Source organism: Amphiprion ocellaris, chromosome 18, assembly GCF_022539595.1.
Source record: "Amphiprion ocellaris isolate individual 3 ecotype Okinawa chromosome 18, ASM2253959v1, whole genome shotgun sequence".
Lineage (NCBI taxonomy): Eukaryota > Metazoa > Chordata > Actinopteri > Pomacentridae > Amphiprion > Amphiprion ocellaris.
This window is the reverse complement of record NC_072783.1, coordinates 31,956,136-31,978,558: the sequence shown is the minus strand read 5'-3', so window position 1 is coordinate 31,978,558 and position 22,423 is coordinate 31,956,136. Positions and strand designations below refer to the sequence as shown.

The following is a 22,423-nucleotide window of genomic DNA, read 5'->3' as shown; positions in this document are numbered from 1 at the left end:
CAAAGAACCACCAAAAAAAGGAAAGTGTAAATGGAGAAACTACATTTTCTTTAAGAATCTGTTAATATATTTAGGTGTTGGTAAAAAAAGGTTATTATGTCTTAATATGGATATTATCTTTCTAGACTTGTTTAATTGTTTTTCTGTTAATTATCTGTCCAATAATTAGACACTGGATTTGTATGTGAACTGTTTTGTTTACTGTAATAGTTCTAATTCTAATTTCCTTTGGGGACCAGATGTACTGAGGCTAATCTAGACTTGAGGTCATCCCTATTTGATACCCTGTTGGTGTTTTTGTTTCATGCCTGTTTTTCTTCCCAGGACTGCTGGGAAAATAACTTATCACAAATCGAACTACTGATAGAGCTGCACGCATTACCTCTGTTGACCTGTATGTTCAGTTCATCTTTGTAAACAAAACTATAAAAATAATGCATGAAAAAAATAAAGTGAAGAAGCCGTGATGGTTGAACTATCATCACTCTGTCAAAATCTTAGCACACTCACAGCATGTTGAATATTTACTAGCACTTATTGTATAAAATGCAGTCCCTCGGGCAGAAAGTCTTAATCTAGCAGAATGGCCTGTAAAAGTCTGGATGCACTTAATGCATGAGCACCTGTGTGTTAGCTGCCAATCTCATGATGGCATTGTGGAAATAAGAAATAAATTAGAAATTAATTATTTAAGAAGGAGCAGCAGTGGCTCCCATGCAGCGAAAAGTGGAGGGGAGCCAAGCACAGGGAAGCAGACCAGCTGGTGCCGATGGATCCCACCATGTAAATTGGCCTTCCTAGCGGGCCTCTCTGCGTTTCTACAACAGGTCAGGGTGCGTATGTAAAATACGAAGTGCCCCACTGGGGGACTTGGCACGAGGGATGGAGTGACAGCGGATGGCACGCATGCCTTGTTTTCTATCAATCTGTGCTCAGCCAGCCTACCTCTTTCCTCCCACTACTCCAGCTGACACCCTGGCCTGCGAGTGTACCGCTGCTGAAACACTCCTACACTAATGGTTTCTGACAACCAGCAATTATGAGGAATAACAGACCCTGTCTCCCCCAGTCGTGTTGAGCAGAGATGGGGGGGGAGCAGGTGCTACCTCGAGCAACTCTGGCCCTTTCGCCAGCATTCCTGACAGCTTCAGATTTTTGGAAGAGGGGGAAAGGGACTGAAATTTACTGTAGCTGCAGGTGAAAAGGGCTTCTGGAGGTGTGCTAATACGTCAAGGTGATAAGAAGTCACTGTCCAGGCTCTTGTTTTCAAAAATCCTTTTCGAAAACAAGGGAGGATGACAAAGACAAACAGAGAAAGAGCAGTAGAGAACAGAGACCCTGAGGTAGAGACAGAAACATCCAAAAAAAGAGCAACATGAAGTAAAACTTATGAAGTAAACCCATTATCAAATTTTGCCTCTTTGTAAGTAATTGCATTTTCCATTTCAAGCCCCCAGTATATGGAGGCTTCTTTATGCTATTACAGAAATACTCAGATAAAAACAAAACTTTTTTTTTCCTTTTGAGGTAATGCAAGGGTTAGGGTGCATTTAAAAGAAAGTTTCTGTTATCAAAAATCAAACTGAAATAGCTTCAGACATTAAAGTGACAGACAAGAAGTGACAGGGCCTCTCATCTCAGAAACAGAATTTCCTCTCAGCCAATTAGAATCCAGGAAGGAAGAGGGAGAATTTAACCAATTAGCACCAATCCCTGGAGAGCCTGAGTATTTCTGTGAGAACGGATGTTAAAGGGATCTCAAGTACTGTAAGAGCAACAAAACAACTCTTCTAGATGTGATGGATGTCACTTGATCACTGTTGATGGCTGTCATTGACTCTAATCATTACGTCCCAAGGGTTCTGACGGCCTTAAATACATATGTACAATAAATATTCTATTGACACGAACTAAATAGGACTTTCAGACATGTGAGCACCAACTCCAGTCACACATCTACCCATACTCCCCTCATATCCAGCTGCTGTAAAGCTCACATATCACCCATTAACTGATGTCCTCTGCAGAGCAAGAGGTAAAGTGAAGCAGTGGGTGTCAATAATTACGGAAAAAACAGATGAAACAAAACCTTCATTCGGGCATTAAACGCTGAGGGGTCAGCTGATTACTGAACTCAGAAGTGAAAATCCATTTAACATTCTCCAACTTATAAATTGCAGCATAATAAGGATTTATTAACTGTTTGTCTTCATAGCTTTACTTTCTATCGGAATTAATGGTATTAAGTTGTGGATGTCAAAATTCCCTATGAAGGCAGATGATGGATAAAAACAGGCTATTTAATGGTTCTACCACCCTCAAAATGCAATTACATCTCTTAATTTCCAAAAACTGAAAAGTCAATGCAAATAAATTGACAACATTTTGGGTCAGCTTGATAACAGACAGGGGAGGAATTATCCCTCTAACCTCATTTACAAAGGTAATCTTACCAGAAGGACAGTGCTGATTTTGCACATCTCATCACTATGCTGCCCACACTGCAAAAGTCTGTTACTGGTTCTGACATAGATAAAGGTTGATTCCCATAGTGGTGAGCCAAATTTTAGGCTACTCAATCAACCACAAAGCACCGATATTGCATTCTGTTATTTGTGACAGGCAGCGGTATGGCCTGTGTATCACACTGCTTTATAGGAGTCCTGGTCAGTTAAGCAGCGTGCTGAGCTGTGTGAGATTAAAGAAAGCCCGGTAAATCACAGACTGTCTGAGAGACCGACTGGCTTGAGCACTTGTGTCCTGAATGCTGAGAATGAGCTGAACCCGGGAAAAATACCGAAGAAGGCCGTTAAAATTCCTCAGCCGTACCTCGAGCTTCTTGCCGTCCTCATCATAAACAGACATGGTCACCTCGACGTTTTTCGGTGTTGTCTTACTCCCTTTGTCAAAATCCCCCTGAACCAGGGTCACGTAGATGTCGTTCCGCACGTCACCTTTAGAAAACAGAAACAAGAAGTAAGAAATCCTCACTTCTCCCAAGCTCCATGATGTTCATGGTTTATCCTTTTTAATATGTATGAATATTAAAGCATAACTCATTATATTTTAAGAAGCATAAGTGGATATTTAACACCAAATACTTTATGGCTCACTTCAGCCCATTAAATAACTAATGTCTTAATGAAATGTTAATGGAGTATGATATGTTCTTTTCTCTCTTGCTAACATTTTGAGAACATCTAAAGTTGAATCACTTTCTGACAGATTCAAATCTGAAGTAAGATTCTCAGACAGCCAAATGGGAAGCTTTGCAAAACACTCAACCTGGCATAATGATCTCAGGGAAGCCCATTTTGCGAGCCACAGCTGTTGATCGGTCCACCAGGTGCGGGAAGTCCTTCCTTATCTGATGGATGTCTCCAGGAAGCAGCTTCAGAGTCACCCACAGGCCTGGTGGTGCAATCAAAGTAAGAAAAGGGAAGAACCGAGAAAACGTCATGAGAAGAAGAATGAGACTGGCAAAGGAAAATACTAAAAAGAGGGGTTATTTTGTGCTTTCCAGTGTCGGTTGTCAGAGTGACATGTAATAGCTCTAAGGCAGGCGAGACGCTAAACAGAAGCCATCCTAAGGGATGTGATTAGGAAAACATAATAACTGAGGAAGCAAGAGTGTGTATGTGTGTGTTTTCTTGGTGCTCAGTTCAAAGTGTGGTGTAGTGAGGTGTGCATAACTGGAGTGACTAAAGCTATAAAGTCTCTACTCGTTGACATCAAAGTACCGTGTTACTGTGACAAAGGAAGAACATCACTGAACAAAATATTCAATTCGCGTGTTCAGCTCGGAAGGTTAATACCTGTTTGACATCTTCACTGCCATTCTATCTGATATATGAACATAAAGACACTGCAGATTTTTTTTAATCCTAAACAATATGTAATGTTGTATTGCAATTCCAAAAGAAAGTCAAACAGATCCTGGCTCAAAGAGACTCCTTTGCAATAGCAGTGCTAGAAAAAAAAGATGTTTCCCCATACCAAAGAAACTTGGTGAAAAAAGAAACCCTCCTTTCTATCCTCCTGAAAAATTCATGATAATGTCCCCAATAGCCCAGACCTCTTCTATAGGCTCTTTGTTTTTATATGAGAATAAGTGACATTTATAATAGAAGGTTTAAATTGTGGAGTATTTCCCGGGCTTAAATAATTGCCCTTGGAAAACCTTAAAGTGTGAAGCTTAAGAGGAAACTGTGTGGGTCTGAATAATTCTTAAACAAAGGGCTTAAGGGGACTTTCATGGGTCATATTTTTTAACAATTTCACACCAGTAGCTGCTCTGTTTTTCTCCTCGCTGGGAGAAAAGCCCCTTGTCTCTTTATTGGGAATTCAATTGTGAGCCAGCTTCAGCTCTGTAAGCACATTTTAAAGGTGGCATCAGTCACTCTTAATATTCTCTCAGGGAAAACAAAGCGGAACAGAGTCACACTTGTGAACAAGACATGACTTTAAAAAAAAAAACAAAACAGAAAGCATCCAATTAAAGCAGTCTGTAGTGTGCTCATTCACAGGCCAACCAAAATGAATGGTCTTTATCAGCCTTGGGGGCTTTATTCACTTTCACTTTACAGATGTGTCACTCAAAGCATTGTCATGAGTGACACATAACAACGTAACATTGTGATGAGTGACACATCCCTCACTAGGCAAGCTGGAAGGCTTTTGATATGCGAGCATGACCGAAACAGCTGCTATCAGTACTCCACTGTTCTTCCCAGAGTGGGTCGGAGCAAACCTGACATTTATGCAAGCACATCTTCATCGGGCATGACAATACCATGGCGACTGTCATGTTGTCTCCCCCTCCTTCCTCCTCCCAGCAGCACAAAGCCCTAAGAGGCCTACGGTTGTTCTTCTTACCACTGATGTCAAATCACTGATAAGCTCTAGACTCACCCGCTTAATTAACAGCTGGATTACTGAGACACTGTAGTCATGGTGATTTGAACAACTATTAATAGTATGAGCAGTGATATATAGCATGAGAGCTAAGAGCAAATAATGTTTTTTTATTAGCAAGATGAACAGTTTCACTGCCCTGCCAGTATTTTGGGGTTAACAGTACTTTGTATAAACCTCTAATAAATCATTACAACAGCACAGCAAGATGCAGTTAAGGTTAAACTTTGCATGTCTAATCTTACCCTCTAACCTTGTAACAATTTGGGCTTTCCTCGCAGAGAGTTTTTTAAATACTTAGCAGAGACAAATAAGGAATGACAAAAGAAAACAGAGAAATAAGTTATTCCAATTCTGTTCTAAATCACTGCCAATGTCAGAAGTGACCAATGAAGAGCAAAAGGGCAGTACACGTCTATTCCAAGAGGCGAAAGTCTTAAAACAGATGCAGAATACTGTGATTTCTTTTAATTCTATGAATATTTCAGCACATGCTACACTCTTCAGAAAACTGAAGAATGGAAAATGTTCCAGTGACTGATAAATAGAAAAAAAGAGCGTGCAATCACACTGTGTGTTTGGCTTATCGTCCTTCCTTTACTGTTCCAAAAGTTACAAAATCTTTTAACCATTAAACCTCTGGACCCCAAAACCCAGTGGGTTTGAAAGCCATGCCATCTTTTTCTTTTAAATCTCCAAAATTACACCATTTATCAGAGCCAATAACTGGAAAAATCAATGGATTTTCCAACTTTCCAACACTTCTTAAACCTTATCCTGTGTCAGTTTTGGTTTTGTCTGTTAAAAAATAACCAAATTTAAACTTAAAATCGTGATTATTTAATAAAAAATTACATTATTGTACACATGCAACTTAAAAATTCTCCAAAAATAAATGATTGTGCCGTTTCCTTAGAGGCATAGGACTCTATATTGCAGTTAAAAAACCTGGTCCACAGTGTGCACAGAAGAGAAACAGCTTGGGGTAAAGTGAGCATGGCTGGGGATTTGGTGACATTTGAGCACACAATTTGCAGATCCAGCTTAGATTTCCATCAGGTCTTGGCTTAGTGTAACCATTTTATCTTCCTAGATTCTTGTGTTTGTGCTTTGCACTGTACCTTGGCCCTTGTGATTGACCTCTTTGGCGGTGATGACTTTGTTAATGACTGTCTGGAGGAAGTCGTTCTCCCCCGCCACCCTGGGTGAAAAACGGGAGATGTTCAGCTGCTTGTGGCGAATGGCATCATCCAACGCTAGCCTGCAGTATGCACACAACAGGCAAACACCACAGAGAAAGGGAAGAGGTGGCGGAAACAGAGGAGAAGGAGTGGGGCAGGAGGAGCCACAGAGTGATGGTTGTGAGGAGGGGAGTGGGAGAAAGAGAGACACACCGAGGAGTGATGCGAATACCATGACAGACACAAAGCCACTTGTTAGCAGTTAACAGTGAGGCAGGATGGATAATGACAGAAACACAGAGAAATCATCATTTAGGAAGTGAGGCCCAGTCAGCATCTACAGAGCCACTGAATCAGTTGGAAGCTTGACCCATCCAAGGTCAGCCTTGAAGTGTTTCAAAGTGGGAAACATACAATCCCAGGCTGTATAAGCCTAAAATACAACCAGTTCCAGTCACAAATGGTCACTCTGCTTTGCCCTCCATATGGATTCATTTACAGAGTAGCAAATTTACTGAAACAACTGACGTGAGGAGCATAAGGAAGTAGCAGATGTGATCTTAGAAGCGCCACATGTGTGGCAGCTGCCTGAGAAATGGGTTCGATGGGCAGAGATGGAATCTGCAGTGTAGAGGATTTTTAACGAGCAGAAGGAGAAGAAAATGCAGGAGAAGACAGTGGTGATGTCAATATGAAGGAAGCAATGAAGAATCTGTCTTCACTGCATCCAACCTTGAATCCAAAACCAATCAAAGCAACAACACAAAAGAAGCACGGCAGAGATTTGTACATTTATAGGACATAACATTGTAGGACAACAGGCATAAAACAGGTTTCCCCCCTAAATTTATATTTTAAAAAAGTTTTATGATGTGGATTTGATTTAAAAAAATGCTACACACAGTGGGGCTTGGAAAAAGTATTCAGGATTTTGTGGAAACATATAATATATAAATATTCAAACACAATCAAAGTTCAAGGTGACTGCCTTTAGATATATTTTCAGTAGGAGCTGTCCTAAATCTTTTTAAGATTAATAAATGAATCATTTTGGCATTAGAATGCCAGAAAATAGCGAAAAATGTCAGAACTATATGAGACTTCCCAGAGCGCAAGGTGATGCCTTTGAGTTAATGTTCTTGTCCAACTGACAGCAATGATATAAAACAGAGAAAAGCAATAAATCCTCACATTTGACATTGGATGCAATTAATTTTCTGTCAATCAACTAATCGATCATTGCACTACGACGTGAAATTTGTTCACATATGCATTATTTCAATCTGACAGCGATGAAGTCAATTCAGTCTCAGGCCTATAATTAAGCAGCGTTCGGGAAAACAACAAACTATGCCAGGCAAGAATTTGCTCCATCAAGTCAATTTCTGAAAAGCCATTCCCTTTTTTTCTGTTTGGATGCCAGGAGTCTATCCAAATTACATCACTGTGTCACATTCTCTAAATGGCTCTTTCACTTCTTGCCTCTGCTGGCTTTGAAAACACATGCAATAATGGGTTGTGGAATTGCTATTTCAGAAAGTTGCTCAGTTTTTCAGTTGCAAATATTCACACTGGGACATAAATAACACCTTTATAGAACCTGTTCTTCTCTTCACATTTCCATGATTTATGCTCACAGATAAAACCGTTAAGTGAGGTGATCTGCCAGCTAAACTGCCTGAATCTGAAGTATTTTCAATTATGCAGGAAATCACGTTAAGGAAAAGGTTACTCTGACTGTGTACGCCATCCTACAAAAATGGTAACTGTTAACGAGATTGCCTTAATTGAGCCAGCAGGGAATAAGGGAGAGCTACTGTAGTAAAATGCCCACTAATCTGTGTGTCAAGGATTGAAAATTTGTTTAAAAAAAAAAGAAAAAAAAAGAAAAAATTTTAAAAAGTAAGACTAGAACTGCTGAGTCTTTGATATGCTGTACATGTTAAAAATAATGGAAAAAAGAGCCTTGCTATTTTATGCAACATTATCTCAAACTGAAAGCAACTTTACGATGAATGAGATCTATGTGGTGCTTCAGCACAGTGCACTTACGGCTGAAATGGGATAAAGTGCTGCTTGTCCTCATCGTCCATTTTGCCTGTTATGATGTCTGTGACATCCATTACTGTGGAAAAAAATAAATAGAAAGCGGGTTAAAACGGTCTCAAGGTGTGCACAGAGTAGCGTTGCTGCAAAAGAAGACGGCGATAACCAAATGATAAGGCTACATTAAGGGGTGAAAGCAGTCTCGCCGAGGTTGGCTTTGCTGTCATAAGCACTAATTAATGCAGAGGTTGTGTTATGATGGGGGGAAAATGGTCACAAAAAGCAGAAGTCTTGTAAAGTTAAAACTCAAAAATGAAATATCAGATTCTTTACAACAGCAATGTACACGGTAGGATTAAAGTGAGGTCACATTTGGTTTTGTGAGGATAAATATTGAGCAGAGTCATCACACAGTGTCAACAATGTATTACTGTGATGCTGCGGTTAGTCTGATGGTGTAATATTATACAAAATGGGGTGATGTCGCACCATGAGAATAAGGATTCCTCTTTTTCCATAACATAAGATGCATCGAGACAACATTTTCTCATATTGGCTGAGAGTGCAAAATTAAGTCTTTTGAATTTGTTTCCTGCAACTTAAATAGTGAATAAGAAATGAAGCAAATATTTATAGTGGCTGATACTAGACTGATTTCACCCGTATGCTTATAAGCCTTTTATAGCTGCACCCAAAAATGAGCAAATCTCAAAAAAAAATAAAAGTCAGGTTTTCCATCATGCTGTGTACAGCAGCAATAATGATGATCTCTAAAGATAGGCCGTCATAAATCAGACTGTCATTTACCTTCCCTTCAAGTGGCACTGGAAATAAAGACACTGAAAGAGGGGCATCATTTTCTCTGCTGGATAACTGTAGGCAAAACGCCAATCTAATTAGTTTATGAAACGCCTGGCAGCTTGAGATAAATCAAACTCTAATTCTTCTCTCTGCTTTAGAATTTTATCCAAATATATTTATTTACCCAGGCAAGGACTTTTGCACAATAGTTTCTTTTCACTAGGAGGCAAAGTAAGAGATCTTCTCTGTACACTGACATACTTAAAGATAATCAGTGTTTCAAAAGGCAACTTCTAAAGCTTCTGACTGCAATACAACAACTTAAGTCACGCAGTTCTTTTCAACATCAGGTTATCATTGAGTCTCTGTGTCATCTGCTTTACCTGCCACTCCAAAGGGTCTTCTCAGGCCTGACGTCAGCTTCTTGGTGTTGTTGTCTCGTAGCTCCATGCGCCCCACCCTGACAATCTGACACACAAAGCTGATCTTCTCTCTCTTCAGATCTTCGCTGCCCAAGTCCTGAAGAGGGAGAAAACAAGAAAAGTTATGAAAGAGTGCTGACACTGTTGCCTTAAAATCATGGCAAATCCCAAGCTATTACAATCAGATTGTAGAATATGGGGTCAAACCCCTCCACCCGCCCCACCGACCAACACATTTGGATTTAAAGCCCCATCCGGCATTTCATTTAGGCTACAGCAGTGTAACAATAATTGGTCAATTAATAGAACTTTCTGAGGTCATTCTGAGATCAGTCTGTGTTGAGGGCAATTTGTTTTGTAACCACAAATTGCTTCAGCAACATCTATGATTGTGTCCACAGATTCATTTCCTGTGGGCAATACCCTCCAGAACTAGCTAAAGTGCTCCCGGTGTGTGCACGCCGACCCTTACGCCCTTGGGCTTCTATTAGACAGAGGCCACTGCCTTAGTAAATACGGATGGAAAGCCGGGCTCTATCTGAGAGAGCTTAACAAATACTGGCTCCGCAAACAGGCTTCCACATGACTCATAACATGGCTCAATAAACACTGAACTATGAGGCGAGTGCACACACACACACACACACACACACACACACACACACACACACACACACACATAATCCCGCACGTTGACACAACTAAACACACTCACCGTGAAGACCGCCCGCAGATTATGAAGCTGGTCTATGTCTTTCACCAAGCCTGAGCTTGACCATTTCACCAGGTAGTTTTCACTGTAGAGGGCAGGTAACGGGGAAAAAAATAAGCATGACTCATCATCATCATCTGCCTCAGCAATTCCTCAGATTCACATTGCAACATCTATGATACAGAACTCGGACATGTAGATGAATTGCATAAACTACAGGTTTTTTTGCAAAGCAGCAGAAGCCTGAATGTTAATCTACACTCTAGCTCGTATGGGGAAACAAAATGCATGACTGATGCTGGATCCAGAAGTAACATTCCACAGCTGAGCGGCTCTACTTGTGATAATTTGCTGTCACAATCCTGAAACAATAGCAAATCCCTAAGCAGCAGGCTCTACTTGTTCTGGTCACATTCTTGCATGGTGTGTGTTTGTGTACGCATGTGTGTGAGTGTGCAAGCAAGACAAAACGAGACAGAGTTGAGTAAATATGCAGTCGTGGGTTTACCTTATGAACTTGGACTCCACCGGGTCGTACAGTGACATGAGCACCTCTGCATCCTCGCCAATCTTACACACCACATTCTTCAGAGTCACAAAGAGGGCAAACGCTGGTGTGGAAGCAAACTTTGCTTGCCTTGTCAGATCGATATTCTGCTTCTGAGACTGTCAGAGAAACAGAGGCATTACAGTAAACACTGGGCCACATCTGAGCCCATAAACAGCAGCAGCTTATGAAGAAACGAACAAAGGTATGGCTGGCATCTGCACTGCAGATTAATGAACGAATGTGAGCCACTGTTTCTGCATTTTTCTGAAATTTTTACAAGTTAAAAAGCTAGAATTAAGAATGGCTATGCATCTATCAGAACTCCATTATAATATATTCCACACTGAATAAAAAGCTTTCACATTTGCTTGATCTCCAGGACTGCAGCTACACTAGAGGACCTTATTGCATGATTCCCTGGATGCCCTTCAAAAATACGCTGGGGCCTCATCATTAATATTTATCATGTTGACCTGGACACTTTCTTATTGCCCATGCATATGCAATAAAGACCTCTGAAAGAAAAGGTCACGTAAGATGAGACCACATAACTGCAGGACACTTAGCGTCTGGCACTCCCTCCATACTGCCGCCTGACATTCAGGTGTGGGACGGCACTGACGCGCCAAGCCAAATAGATTGGGAATCTGGCAGAGTTCCTGACTTTTCTTCTTAAAACAGGATTAAAAAGATGCTAGGGGTTAGCATGTTCACTACTTTAGCATCATAACACTCACAAATTTGCACTAAAAACAAACTACTGCTCATGTCACATTAGCTCAGCAGGTATTTGGTCACTGAACTTAAGAATTTGACCTAACGATGGCACCAGATGAAAAGTTAATGAATCACCAATAGAGTAGGGTCACAAAGAGAGAATATTATTGTGGCTACGGATGGAAAATGCACTGCTAAAGAATCGGTCTCCAAAATGGACAAATGTAGGGTCATCATTAACAATTATCTTTGAGGAATCAGAATCAGAGAGAGAATTTTTCAAAATTTCAAAGTGAAATTATTGGCTTTTTGAAATATTCAACCAAACAAACAGTTGATGCTCTGAAATAGTCCCTATTAATAAAGCTGATATAGTCAAACAAATAACAAATTCATTTTGCAGTAATTTTTTAAAATTTGAATACATTTATAAAAAACGATTAGTCACATGGAAAAACTAAGTAAACCCCATCCTTATCACACTTTCAAATCCATACAATTTGAATCTGATATTACGTGCTTAGAACTTCCGTGGGGATTGACACAATGTGTCTGTTCTATTTAAACATCTGACTGTAAGTTCTGGTGTCTTCTTTGTTATCTGTGTGTGTGGTGTCATAACGTCAAGACTTTCTAAGATCTTCAGAAAAGAAGTTGTGAACACCTATGACTTAAAAAAATTATTTTTAAATTATCTAAAAAGAAGAATCAATCTACTGTGAGGGAAATCCTCTACAAGTGGCGTGAACTTTAAATGACTGCCAGTTTATCCAATAATTGGCCATTCCCGCAAATTTAGTCCAAAGCAGACTGAAGACTCCATGAACACCCAAATTTCATTACTGGACCTGCAGGTAACTCTGTAGCAATTTGAGTCAAAGCGCTGCATCTCCAAATGGAAAGAGCTGTCACAAATTTGACTTGCATAGGAGTCACACCAGGAAAAAGACTTTGATGTCCGCAGAGAACAACAGAGCAAAACTGAAGTTTGCTAATGAGCATGAAGGGTAAGGGTTAGGCCTCTTGGAAAAACAGATGAATCGAAGACAGAGTTTGGCCCCAGTAACAGTAGATATTTTGCTGCTTTTCAGGAGGATATCCTCATAACAACTCTGAAGCTAGGTGAATGAAAATGTTATAGTCTGGAGCCCTTTTACTGCCTCAGGGACTGGGTAAATTGCAGTCATTGATTGAACTATGGATTCTGCATCATAATAAAGAGTGCTTGAAGGTAATCTGAGGAAATCTGAAAGTTGTAGCTGAACCGGAAGTGGAATTTTTAACAGGATAATCATTCTAAGCACACCAGTGAATCCACCAAGGAATGGCTCAGATCATTTATTCTACTTAATTTTCCACAGAAGAATGTCACGTCTACAGATATTGATGCATTTATCTTTATCACCTATATCTCAAGGCACTGTATCAAAGAGATTTTTTTTTTTGCTTGTCCAACTATGCTGGAAAAAAAAAAGCCAACAACTTCCATGGGATGTAGTGACTCTCTCACCCGACTGGAGGACGAACAGTGCTAACTCTTCTCCTCATTTTTCCTCCCAACGCTGTAATTGCACCTTTCTGGCTGAGATTCAGTGAGGAAGAAAGAAAAAGTGACTACATTCACATCACTGTGTACAATGTTCATTCGCACTGCGCTAATGGGCTTTTTCTTATCTTTGATCTGCTATCTGGACACCGAACAAAGTTAACTCGCAGGTGTAAAGCTGGTGTCTTAGAGGCTGTTTACCTTCTCTTCTTGGATTCGGTCTTCAATTTGTTTGGAGGCGGCCTCATGTGCCCTGAACAGGCTGATGGTGCTTGTGAGCTCTGGGTCAAGGATGTTTCCATCTTTGTCTCTGACCACCAGATCGAGATCCAAGTACCTTGCATGAAGATAAAAACACACAATAACATAAAGGGCAAATATTGTGAACACGTCATTGCATTTGTGAGGTAGGAAACAGCACACACAGCTCGTATAATATTCCTTCTGCTCCACTCTTTCCTTTAAAAGATCTTTCTGCTATGGAGTGAGTCAGCAAAGACAATAGCACGATGCCTCCATGCACTCAATGGTATTTCATGAACTCATCACTCCCTGCTTCTGCAGAGGCTAAGGCCATTTCTCTACCTGGCCAAAGGTTTAAAGTTTCATCACAGAAGCAGGATGGAGCTTCACAATTTTCATTTTCAACCGATTTTCTAGGCCCACTGCAGACACAGCAAGAGCTGTCATTTCATGATGGAATGCAGTACAGTTTGCTGAGACTAAATCCCTCCAGTTTGTCCTCAAGCTAAATGATGGCCTGTCATTTTCTATTGACTGACACTGACCTATTCCAACAAGAGTCATTTTTCCAGACAGATATGAGGATAAAGGGATATAAGACATAGGGGGGAGAGGACAAGGCTAAAATACTCTAACGACGGGGTTCTCACTTGTTGCCGTAGTCTATCTTGGAGGTGACTTTCTGTTTGAGCTCAGTGAGCTCGTCCTGTGGGAGGGTGCCGGAAAGGATCTGTGAACGCCATTCGATGAGGTCATAGATCATGTCACGGACAGAGTTGAACATCTCACGCTTGTCCCCCTGCCAGAAAGAATATTGCACAGCTTAGACACCGGAGAAAATTTAGAATGGCAAGTGCTCGTCTGTCTTAACAGCTGATTCTTGAAGGCAACCTGTGGAGTTTTTGAACTCTCGCAGCAAAGCGATCCTCGTTACAGGTACATGCAGGAGGATGCATATGTGCATGCACACAGGTGATACTATATACAGTCATACCAGTGGTGTCACACTATATTCTCCTTATTAGCAGCTTGCTAATGTCCCAAGAGACATCGGCAATGTACCAGCAAAGGCGGAAAAACAAAGGCATATGTTTTATGATGAAGGAAGTGTATTTATTATGTTTATTAAACCTTAAAGATACATAAACCTCCTTTTCAAGTGAACTCTACAGAGTACTTTTAAGACAAATGGTGCAGGACTGCACAGGTGATAGCTGATTTAAGCAGGTGGAATTACCTTAAGCCAAATTCAACAACCTTTTGTAAACAGAACAACCAATGGAAAACAGCCAATGATTGCTGAACTTCTGAGGCTAATACTGAAACAAAAAATCTTTCAAGAACATAAATGTATTCAAATAGACTGAATAAATAGGCTGAGATATTCAGTGAAGCATAAAATCTTAAAGTTTAAAAATTACATTTATAAACATAGATAATAGCAGCAGTCAATGTAATGTAAAGATTTTATTCTAGATATTATTATAAATCCCAAATCATGCCAGTTGGTTTACAAGGCATGCTATCTTTAAAAAAAATTCAACCTTTAACAGAGCCAAAACTCTACACACAAAACAAATTGCTGAAATGTCAAATTTCTGGTGGTTCATGAACTATTCTGTGACATGCCATTCCACCAGAAAACTCATCCAAATCTATGCGTAAATTTGATGTATTTCATTGAATTCACGTTATTGTACGTGTCCCACTTAAAAATTGAAGAAAGTAACCCAAAAATTTGGTGCTCTCCAGTGCGACGGTGAGGCCATGACAGATTCAGTTGTGACAAACAGTCACGTGGCAGTACTGTGCAATATGTTTTTATGTTTTTAGTGCAATCACAAGGGAATGGTGCAAACTGAATGTAGAAATGCATTGTGTGTGTGTGTGTGTTTCCATCTGGGAAGGACAACTCAACTTACCACATATAAATCCCTCCATATTGTGGCCCACTCCCGCAGTGTGGTGGTAACCTCCTGAATCAGTGGCAGCTCAGTGGGAATGACCGTCTCCTTTTGCCTGCAGTGACAGTGAGCAAATTTGATACAGTGATTCTGCGTCCTATCTGCCCTTTCCTCTCCACACTAGGACACTGTGTGTGATCAGAGATGATAAGTGAGGAAAAAAGATAGCAAAGCCTTGGAAGACATCAATTTCTCTTTCACCCTGAGCAAATTTACTAAATATATGTTCCGTTTATGGTGAGTATAAAACATGTAGCCTGTTAGTAAATGGAGATAAAGGTCACAAATGTGTCAAAATCCATTAGTCTGGCTATAATTCGATGGGGAAATGCTTTTTCTAAAGGTTCTTAGCTGAAGTCAAGGACTTTAAAGTTTGAGGTTTATCTTTGTCTTTAACTAGTGACATCAAAGTAGACAGATGAAAACAAAAGAGTGCTACAAAAAACACACATCACATCATATTAAGAGCAGACCTTTCCGCTGAATAAACCTCTGCGGGTGTTTACGTACAGCTTGCATTTCACCAAGGCAACAAGCTTCTCGGTAGGTCAGTAAATAAATTAGGAGGGCAAATTCCACATCTATTTGCTTCCCATTCAATTTTTGTTGCCGTCTTCAGCTGTCATGAGTGGTTGTAGCAAATAACAACTGAGTCATCTTACATACAACTGCAATGAACGATGAAGAGATCGGGTTTGTAGATAAAAGAAATCCTAAAATTCACATCATGCTAAAGTGCAGAAGTACTAACCCACTGCCCTCGACCGTGGCCTCTTTCAGATGTATATAGCAAGCAGGAAATATGCCCTGGAAGAGGAAGAGATCAAATTGAAATGTTATGTTGAAGAGCTAAAAAAAACAGAAGCTATCACGACTAAGGGTGTCAGTTACAAGTGTTTAAAACTTTTGTTTAATAGCAACTCACCTTTTTGGATTTTCTCCTCAACCTATGGCCTCTGTACCAGTCTAATGGAGAACAGAAATACATTAAATGTGAGTTCCTTTTCTGATAAATAGCACAGAAAGAGAATAAAAACATCTTTTTTTTAGGGTGTTTAAATAAGCATTTTAAACAATAATAACTGTTTTACAAGAAAGAATGGCATTAAAAACACAAATAGCACAGTGGATATAACATGCCTTTCACTATAAAACACAACAAGCAAAAGGTTAATCAGCATGATAATTACTGCTAATACAAGTATAATCTTATTAAACATGTCTACAAAAATTTGGCAAAGCAAGAGGTACAAGTGATGTGATGTTCAACGCTGTCAGTTGTGATCATGCGTCGCATCAGTAAACCCGCTCTCACCTTCATATGTCTCAAGTATGTGCACTGTGTCACCAATCTGCAGTGACAGCTCCTCCTCTCCCCGGGCATCGTAGTTATAGATTGCTGGAGAAAAATGAGAGAGGACGATATAAGAAGAGGAAATATTACAGGAGAAAGGGTGTGAAAAAAGGCAATATAGTGTTTGGCTTCCTTGTGGCGTTAATCGTGTGCCATTGCAATGTGTGGAAGAGTCATCACACATGTACAGGATGTCCACCCACATGGTCTGACACAGCAAAGACCAGGCTCGCCACCACTGATGCTGTAATATTAACGCTTCTCTACCGCCCACTGAAAATAAACCAATAATGGTGGATGATGCCAAAATAACAATAATGACAGTGATAAACAGATTTGCTCAGAACAGGACTGGACACAGACGAAGAGGATGATGAATGTTACTTATTTTTCCATTGCCATGGCAAGGTATGTTTCTAGTGCTGTTTGTTTGTTGGTCAGCCAGATTCCACAGAAACCACCAGGCTGAATTTCATAAAACTTGATGGAAAGCAGGAGCAAGAAGAAGGAAATACCCATTCAATTTTGGTTCAGATATGGATTGCTTTCTTTAAAGCTGCAAGAGAGGGCATCAGCTTTGGCAGAGGACTGCACTCTCCTGGTTCTCTGTGATAGGCGACATGAAGATGCTCGTTTAGTTGTCACACCAACACTACAAAAGCATATTATCTACACTGTTTATATGCTAAATAAAACACATTACATGTACTCCCAAAATTGGCTGCCAATTACGAACATGTTCTAGCAAGTTACAGATTCATGAACAGGTATGTTGGCATCTACAGCATCACACTTATAAAGAGGTATTAAATAAACTAATCAACTAAAGCCCAAAATAGTTTGTTTTGAGATGATGTTAAGACTAAAGCACCTTCCAAAAGGATTAATGTAAATAGCCCACAGCTTTGCTGTATTTCATGAGGAAAAATGCAAGAAACATCTCTCTTGCAGTGTCATCAAAACCTCTACAAAACTATTCCTGGATGCACACAAAAATGTATTACTCATTCTTCCAGCCTAACTTTCCCAAAAATGTAATCTGTGTTTTATAAATGAAGTCTTTGTGATATCCTACCATCATAAAACAGAGAGAAGAAGTAAAGCCTATAATCAAAGGCAAGTATCACATAAAAATGTTTTCTTTTACACTGAATAAAGATATGTGAGGACTCTTTATCCAGGATCTGCTATTACAATACAGAGTGTCTTCCTTAAGGCCGCAGACTCAACAGTCAACACGTATAGCTTTATGTAGCACTTGTAATGGAAATATGCTACCATTAGGTGGGCGAAGGGCTAGGCTATGGAAAAGGTTCAGCTCTGGGAGCTGTGTGAAAATTAACAAACACAAGAGACAGAAACTAGGTTACCAGTAATCTATTAAAAATAATCAACAGAAAATACTTGAATATATCAAGGTAGAACAATGATCAAAATAATAAAACAAAACAATAACAGAAAATCTGAAAAAAATCAAACATTCACCTGTAATTCAAGCAATTCAATCATAATACAGCAGCTTCACTTTAAACAATTTAAAGTGACTGCGCTATGTTTAATTCAATAATGCAATGACAGTTCTTAATTCAGGTGAGTGTGGTTCCACTGTTGTCAATGGTGTTAATCAAAGTAATTCATCCATGAAACAAGTCCATGAACAAATCCTAACAAGGTGAAATAAATCCAAACAGGGTGAAACAATCTAAACAAGCAAGCAGCATGCCGATCGTACGTCAAGTGAATCAACCACTTCCTCCCACAAATACCTGCCATCTGAGGAGTTGATTAGTTAGATTACCAGGTAGCACTAGGCCTAAGCTTAATTGAGATCTTATCGAAATGGCAATGATGGAAGTGCAAAGTGCAATATTCACACTGCAGGAGTTGCAATTTCTTGATTTTGGTGAAATGTGTCACAACATAGCATTATATCTGAAACACTAAGGTGCCGCAGCTGCAATGTGCAGCAAAAATCATACAAGCATTTTTATGTTTGTTTTAGTGGGAAAGAAATGTTAAAAAAATGAATTCCAACTAAAATCGCACGGTTGCAAAGTATTCCAAATTATTCGCAACGTGATTTTTTTTTTTACTGATATCGTTAGTTTCCTAGGTGACACAAAATATTGTGTTTGTCTTATTTTTTGTTACCGTTAGCTCTTCTGTGTTTATGTCTGGCAATTATCTAAAACAAAGCATTTCTGATTTTGTTGCTTGTGGTACTGGGGTGCAATCATTTCATGTATTCTACCTCCTCTCAGAAGACTACAGAATGTTTCCTGAATAGATCATTTGAAAATAGGTAAAGTCAACAACTATGTGGCATCTAACTACTAGTCAGATAAAGGAAACTATTTAAACACATCTGATAAGTCCAGGCCATTTGGATTTCTGATTCTGTAACAGACAGAAGAATTTTAAGAATAGACTGTTGAGTTATGTCACATTATTGTTACAAAGCAGCTCTGATTACAGAGTTCAATTTGGCAGCACACAACGTTTCAGCTACAAAAAAGGTTGAGCAATCATACAACAGCATATAGTTGCACTATCAAGGCAACATATATAATAAACAATAAAATGGGCCACAGGGTATGAGATGAATGAAGGAATGAATCCATTGCCACACGTAAAAGTTAAATAATTTAAAAGGTAATTTAGCAAAAAGAGATGGCTCTTAAACAATGACAACATGCAAAACACAGAGAAACACTGTTCAGTGGTGAAGCAGAACCCTCCTCGACACTGACTTTGAGACATTTATGGGGATGTTTGCTTAACACCACCACAAAGTATAACCTTGAAAATGACTAAAGTCTCTATATAAAGTTCAGCTTATATAACATGAAGCAGGCAGACTTATGCTGTATAGGCAGAGAACCACTTTAATACAGGCAATTCAGTGCTACCAATGTTTGCAACCTACTGCAGTCAGCCGTGTCATTTTGCTGTCTAAGGCTGTATATATACATGCACATGTCCACAGTGCATTTTGCGATACCTAGAACAATCCAACCAGCCCAGCGAATCCACCAGAACATGAGCCCAGCGCTGACAATGGAACAAAGACCCCAGGAAATGAATTCAGTGGTACCACGCTGAGATACAAAAGGTACCTACAGTGCAGAAAGCAACAAAACAATCACAAGGGAGGTGGGATTAATCTGTGTGGAGGGCATCCGAGAGTAGCCCAGTCACTGTACAGCACGGTGCGCTCAATTAAACTATCATTAACAGTAGCTGGAAAAGCCCCATCATCTGCTGCATCTGTGTGTTTGTTTGGAACTGGGTCACAGGTCCAGCTGATTCAGCATGTGCATCTAAACGCTAGGTGATGAGAGGGAGTTACTAAAACAAACAGCTCTAATAGAAGCATGAGGCTTCATATTTTATCAGAAAATGAAAAACTGTTCCTGTGATCACTGCCAATGAGACTAAGTCATATATCAAACAAATGGGAGCTCAGAGAACCGGGGATATCCTCCCTGAGCAAGAGCTGCAATTACAAAACGAACACAAACGACACCCTGGGAAGGTGCTGACTAAATGACGACCATCAAACACAACCCTGACATGCGAGGCAATGATGGTGCCATTTAACACAGCAACCAAAGCGATTCTTGTCACGTGAGGGCTAAATGACAGCTCTGATTACTCATAAACCTGTATTTGCATACTCAAGTAAACTGATGTCAATTAGGGAGCAGTGAGGGAGAAAAAAATCCATCAGAAGAAGGGGATGAGGAAGTGGACCATATTCTCCCTAGAGTGTGGCATGCAAATCATTTTTCTGAAAATGAGATAAACAGTAGCATCATTTGCCTGGAGCTCATTATCATACATAACCTCTTGCATAATGCTGTACTAACTCAGAGAACATTCCGATCACAGAAAAACAAGTGAGGAATCAGATTACAGACCTATCAACTTAGCCAGCACACGTCTACGCCCTCGCTACAATTATAAGCAGCCTCATCTAAACACTGGACTGATTGTAATTCTACACTTTGGGCTCACTAATAACCTGCACTAATCCACGCAGAATATAACATATCATTACACTCAGATGATAATACAGTATGCTGATGAAGGATGGGTGGAAAATAAGAGGAAAGAGAAGTGCATAGAAAAAAAAAGACTCATTGGAAAGAGACTGAGCCTCTTGATGTTTTGTATGAAGTCCCCACAGGCTGTAAGCCCACAGAGAGAGCTGGCCAGGAAATCCCAGACAACAGGGTAGTACAGCAGGAAAAGACAAGAGTGGAGCAAGGAGGCAACTCTCAATCTGGATGGGATGGACTAATGTGCAACTTCCGACTAAAGAAGGACCCTTAAACCTTGGATATACAGCTTCTGTAGCAGCATGCACTGCTGTAATACTTTTCTTTTCGATGCTACTACGAGGGATCAGCAGTCAATTATTTTTGAAATGTACAAATGGTTGCTTCGAGGTCACTTACTCAGAACTGCTTATAGCAACTAGCAACCACAGTGAGAAACAAGCCGGAACTACACATTAGAAGTCTCAAACCTTTGGAACTCACTAGCTGTCGTGCTGCTTCTCTTCAAAAGAGTCAACGTTCTTCACTTTGCATTCTGTAACAAAAGAACGAGACTTCCCCAGAGTTCTGCCATAATGCTATTAGTCATATTTTTACCCTGAATTTCAGAGATTTCAAAGCATTTCATCCAAAGCCTGTGCAAAACATATTACCACTGAGAAGTGAGAGCCCTCTGACAGGTGGATTTTTGCACTGAATTGTGACCCAAACAATTGAAGCCAAACCATAAAATTCCCAACAGTAAAGTCACTGCAAGAACTGCATATTGTATTACAGAGATCTACAATCGATAAATACAGCCTATGAGATTTCTGACTTTGTCTCTTAAAAAGGCACATTTGGGAGGCTGCGTTTTGTTTTGTTTTGTATTTTGAATATACACTTTGCTGTCCGGTCTATACTGTTGTAAAAAAGCAAACTTTCAAACTGTTAAGCTGCTCCTGCAAAAGTTTCAATTCTCAATTCCATAGCGCATTCATAGAAGTGAAACTGATGCGATCTCACCACAGAATGATAATGATGTACACTGTAGATATGCACCTTTTTTTTTTGCATAGCTTTGTTCAAAGGTAAATGAAGACTGGATGACAGCCAGTCTCAAGAATGCAATCATGTATGAGCAAAAATTAAAAAGTAAAACACACAGTGAAAGTGAGCAAGTGCTTAACTTGAATGAGGAGGATTCTAATGAGCATACACTGGACTAAGACCAGCCTATTCCAGGCAGCAGGGGGATAGAGGATGATTATTACACTCCAGCTGCACTATGGGTCTCCGAGGCAAGACGGAGGAGTCAGCAAAGAGTGGTTTTACACACTCACACAACGCTGTATTCTCTGAAGGATATATCTGACTGTGAATGGCTTTCCCAGACTGCCTGACTGACTGAAGATACCTGAACGCAAAATTATATACCTCTTACCAGTTAAAAGCATGAGAGTACATGACTCAATTATACATCTGGCCTTGTAAATCTAATGCATCTCAAGTATGAGTTTCAAGTTCTCACTTCAATGCATGACACACTGGGTCATATTTGACTTTCTGGAATAACACTCATGTTTCAAATAAGGTAAGAATTTCAAAATGTTCACTCCTTCAGGGACAAATTGTAAGACTGGTGCTGCAATGGTGGAGATGCCACAGTGTCTTTCTACTCGCCTCACAACACATCACAACATTTCACAAGCAAAATGTTGTATAAACAAGCCTTTAGAATCCGGGACATCTTAGAGGACATGACGGGAATACAAAACAAGCATACCCTTGCCTGACATCTACCTGGTGTAGTCATTTGTATGGGACAAATGTGAGCTGAGTGGGGTGCTGTTGCAGGTGTTTACTATGTTTGCCTGATGAGGCCCCTGTTGGTGGTGAGACGGAGTTCTGTGCCAGCTGAAGCCAGCTCTGC

The 22,423-nt window shown here is 40.0% G+C and overlaps 1 protein-coding gene across 3 annotated transcripts in view; it reads right to left on the bottom strand.

Moving 5' to 3' along the window:
* Positions 1-22,423, bottom strand: part of dock1 (dedicator of cytokinesis 1) — a 187,648-nt gene that overhangs the window by 147,811 nt on the left and 17,414 nt on the right. For 2 of the 3 annotated variants that reach the window (XM_023271467.3, XM_055004433.1), the window contains exons 2-14: positions 16,412-16,495; positions 16,022-16,062; positions 15,848-15,903; positions 15,055-15,151; positions 13,783-13,931; positions 13,091-13,226; positions 10,585-10,742; positions 10,080-10,161; positions 9,326-9,461; positions 8,148-8,220; positions 6,036-6,175; positions 3,286-3,411; positions 2,830-2,954 (exon numbers count right to left, since the gene is read on the bottom strand). In XM_023271467.3, the coding sequence (XP_023127235.2) occupies positions 2,830-2,954; positions 3,286-3,411; positions 6,036-6,175; positions 8,148-8,220; positions 9,326-9,461; positions 10,080-10,161; positions 10,585-10,742; positions 13,091-13,226; positions 13,783-13,931; positions 15,055-15,151; positions 15,848-15,903; positions 16,022-16,062; positions 16,412-16,495 (1,403 nt within the window). The remainder of the gene's footprint in view (positions 1-2,829; positions 2,955-3,285; positions 3,412-6,035; positions 6,176-8,147; positions 8,221-9,325; positions 9,462-10,079; positions 10,162-10,584; positions 10,743-13,090; positions 13,227-13,782; positions 13,932-15,054; positions 15,152-15,847; positions 15,904-16,021; positions 16,063-16,411; positions 16,496-22,423) is intronic. The other variant, XM_023271476.3, reaches the window with a different exon arrangement.